We start from the raw sequence: 3737 nt of genomic DNA, 5'->3' as shown, positions 1-3737 counted from the left end.
GACGTGTTCAGAGGGTCCCTGGTTCGAGCCCAGTCCGGGACAGGGGTGGAAACAATGCGCTTACACACACAAGACATGCACACCTGGGGTGTATTCACCAGGAACCAAAGTGAAGCCAACGGGCCGAAACGGGGAGGGACTAATCTGAACTTGTCCAATAAGAAACACTCGCTTTCGTTACAAAACGCTTTTACTACGGCGTTCACTAATTAATACACTCCTGTAATTTCTCTGTTTCCCTGGTTGTGTGTATGTGGTCAACTCCTCTCTTCCTCTGAACCAGAAGCAGTTGGGGCCGTCAGCCTCGGTGGTGGGCACGGACCAGAGCCAGGAGGTGGGGAAGCTGCGGGCCGACCTGGAGAAGAAGACCGGGTTCTACGAGGAGGAGTTGAGCAGGAGGGAAGCGCAGCATGCCAACGAACTCAAGGGCCTCCGCAAGGAGCTCCGTGACGCGGAGGGACAGCAGCTCACCCTGCAGAAAGAGATACTGGTTCTCAAGGACAAACTGGAGAAGACACGCAGGGAGAGGTGTGTGTGTGTGTGTGTGTGTGTGTGTCTACATCTTTATTTATTTGTGTGTATAATGGCTTATGTGCAGTACCGCCTTCTTAGGTTTGGATGTCCACAACACTCATAAGCACTCATAAAGTTGACATATAGGACAGTCAATCCAGAGACGTAGACATGGCATTCAGATGTGGTTCTGGTCTTTGTAGTAGCTATATAAAGTCCTCTTCTTCCTAGCGAGGGTTATACGAGGTGAACATGGTTATAGTTACTTCACCCTGGCCTCTACTGTGTTGTACTTTAGTTACCTTCTCTCCCCTGACCTAGCTCCCGAGAAGACCCTCGTTCATGTGTGAGTCCCTTAGATCTAACTGGTATTATCCCCCTTTGCCTCTGTCCAGGTCGAAGAAGCAACATTGATCTAACGATCCCTCATACAGTCTGGAAGCTATCAGGATGTGCTTTTCTACCCTATAGCTTAGCATCCCTGGCTAGCCTCGTTCATACAGATCTTTGGATAGTCTCTCTGAATAGCAGGTTCAGTGTGTTATTGATGTGTGTGATGATGGATCATCAGAGTGTGTGCATCTGTGTTCTTTGTGTGTGATAGCCAATGCGAGCGTGAGGAGTTTGAGACGGAGTACAAGCAGAAGTATGAGAGGGAGAAAGTTATTCTGACCGAGGAGAACAGGAAGCTCTCCAACGAACTGGACAAGGTGAGATAATATACACACACACTGCCCTGACCTGAGGTAACCCTATCACACACACACTGCCCTGACCTGAGGTAACCCTATCACACACACACTGCCCTGACCTGAGGTAACCCTATCACACACACACTGCCCTGACCTGAGGTAACCCTATCACACACACACTGCCCTGACCTGAGGTAACCCTATCACACACACACTGCCCTGACCTGAGGTAACCCTATCACACACACACCCCAGTTCTCTCATCATAATGACACTGTCCACCTCCAACCTTCTCTCCTGGTAAAGCCAATATAATTACTGTTCAATATCCACTTTCAAAACAGACCACAGTCTCCTACACACGCAAATGGAACGTCCCGTTGGATCTCAAACTATTGACTTTGGAAGCGGGAACAATGGGAATGAAAAGTGGACTTTCCCAAGCAAAATACTTTGGTATAAGTTCTGATATATGGGACTAAAAGTGCTGTTTGTTTTTGTGGTATTCCATATTAAGTATGAAGAAATGAAGTGATGCCTTGAAGTTGATAGCAGCCGGGGGTGTATGTGGAAAACAGGGAACATTCCCCAACCCTTCCTGAACACATGCACAACCTGCCAGGGAGGGATAGTGAGAAGCACATATCATTGGTTGCGTCCCAAATGGCACCCTATTTACTTGATAGTGCATTACTTCTTCTGAACAGGGCCTATAAGGGTCTGTTCAAAAGTAGTGCAATATATAGGGAATGGGGTGCCATTTGGGATGCAGACCCATTTGATTCTGTTGTTTCACATTCAGTACCTTCTGTATGAAAGCCAGAATACAAGGATCAGATGATTTATGGTGATTATATATCCTTCTATGAACTTGAAACTCTCTAGTCTAAAGGTAGCTGTTTCCATTTGGAAAGAAATCCTATAAATGTGAGGTAAAAAAAAATTGAATCTTACCTTGCAAATATTATGTTTAGCCTGTTTAAAATGATCCTTCAAACTGTGTTTTACAACCAACAACCATCTTGCCACTTATGTGATAGTAGCAATATGCACCGTAATGAATTTCCTACTGTCAAACCATTACATGAAAACACACTCCCTCTGCAACTGTCAAGTAACTTATAATTACCAAGATAGCTATTTAAAATGGCCAGTTGTTGCAGAGAGGGCTAGGATCAGCACTTTATGAGTTAGTATTGATCATAATGTATTTCTGGTGTGCCACTCTCTCCCTCTGCTCTCTGCCCCCTCTCTCCCTGCCCTCCTCCCTTCCCCCTCTCCCTCTGCTCTCTGCCCCCTCTCTCTCCCTGCCCTCCTCCCTTCCCCCTCTCCCTCTGCTCTCTGCCCCCTCTCCCTCCTCACCCTCTCTCCTTCTGCCCTTCTTTGGCATCCCCCATGCCCTGGCCTGCCCTTCTCTTCCCTCTTCTTTTACCCTGTCCCCTCTACCCTGTCCCCTCTACCCTGTCCCCTCTACCCTGTTCCCTCTACCCTGTCCCCTCTACCCTGTCCCCTCTACCCTGTCCCCTCTGCCCTGTCCCCTCTGCCCTGTCCCCTCTGCCCTGTCCCCTCTACCCTGTCCCCTCTACCCTGTCCCCTCTACCCTGTCCCCTCTACACTGTTCTCTCTGCCCTGTCCCCTCTGCCCTGTCCCCTCTACCCTGTCCCCTCTGCCCTGTCCCCTCTGCCCTGTCCCCTCTACCCTGTCCCCTCTACCCTGTCCCCTCTACACTGTTCTCTCTACCCTGTTCCCTCTGCCCTGTCCCCTCTGCCCTGTCCCCTCTACCCTGTCCCCTCTGCCCTGTCCCCTCTACACTGTTCTCTCTACCCTGTTCCCTCTGCCCTGTCCCCTCTACCCTGTCACCTCTGCCCTGTCCCCTCTACCCTGTCCGCTGTCCCCTCTACCCTGTCCCCTCTACACTGTCCCCTCTACCCTCTACCCTGTCCCCTCTACCCTGTCCCCTCTACCCTGTCCCCTCTACACTGTCCCCTCTACCCTGTCCGCTGTCCCCTCTACCCTGTCCCCTCTGCCCTGTCCCCTCTGCCCTGTCCCCTCTACACTGTCCCCTCTACCCTGTCTGCTGTCCCCTCTACACTGTTCTCTCTACCCTGTCCCCTCTACCATGTCCCCTGTCCCTTCTGCCCTGTCCCCTCTACCCTGTCCCCTCTACCTTGTCCCCTCTACCTTGTCCCCTCTACCCTGTCCCCTCTACACTGTTCTCTCTACCCTGTACCCTGTCCCCTCTACCCTGTCCCCTCTACCCTGTCCTCTCTACCCTGTCCTCTCTACACTGTTCTCTCTACACTGTCCCCTCTACACTGTCCCCTCTACCCTGTCCCCTCTACCATGTCCCCTCTACCCTGTCCCCTCTACCCTGTCCCCTGTCCCCTCTACACTGTCCCCTCTACACTGTTCTCTCTACACTGTCCCCTCTACACTGTTCTCTCTACCCTGTCCCCTCTACACTGTCCCCTCTACCCTGTCCCCTGTCCCCTCTACACTGTCCCCTCTACACTGTTCTCTCTACCCTGTTCT

At 51.3% G+C, this 3737-nt stretch overlaps 1 protein-coding gene across 1 annotated transcript in view; it reads left to right on the top strand.

The window, feature by feature from the left end:
* LOC311106759 (serine/threonine-protein kinase MRCK alpha-like) overlaps nucleotides 1-3737 on the top strand; it is a 100219-nt gene that overhangs the window by 60809 nt on the left and 35673 nt on the right. The window contains exons 12-13 of the mRNA XM_084149153.1: nucleotides 284-528; nucleotides 1118-1223. Coding sequence (XP_084005279.1) covers nucleotides 284-528; nucleotides 1118-1223 — 351 coding nt within the window. The remainder of the gene's footprint in view (nucleotides 1-283; nucleotides 529-1117; nucleotides 1224-3737) is intronic.

Source organism: Coregonus lavaretus, assembly GCF_964263955.1.
Source record: "Coregonus lavaretus genome assembly, chromosome: 31".
NCBI classification, from domain to species: domain Eukaryota; kingdom Metazoa; phylum Chordata; class Actinopteri; order Salmoniformes; family Salmonidae; genus Coregonus; species Coregonus lavaretus.
The sequence above is the reverse complement of the archived record's forward strand: the minus strand, read 5'-3'. Positions and strand labels throughout refer to the sequence as shown.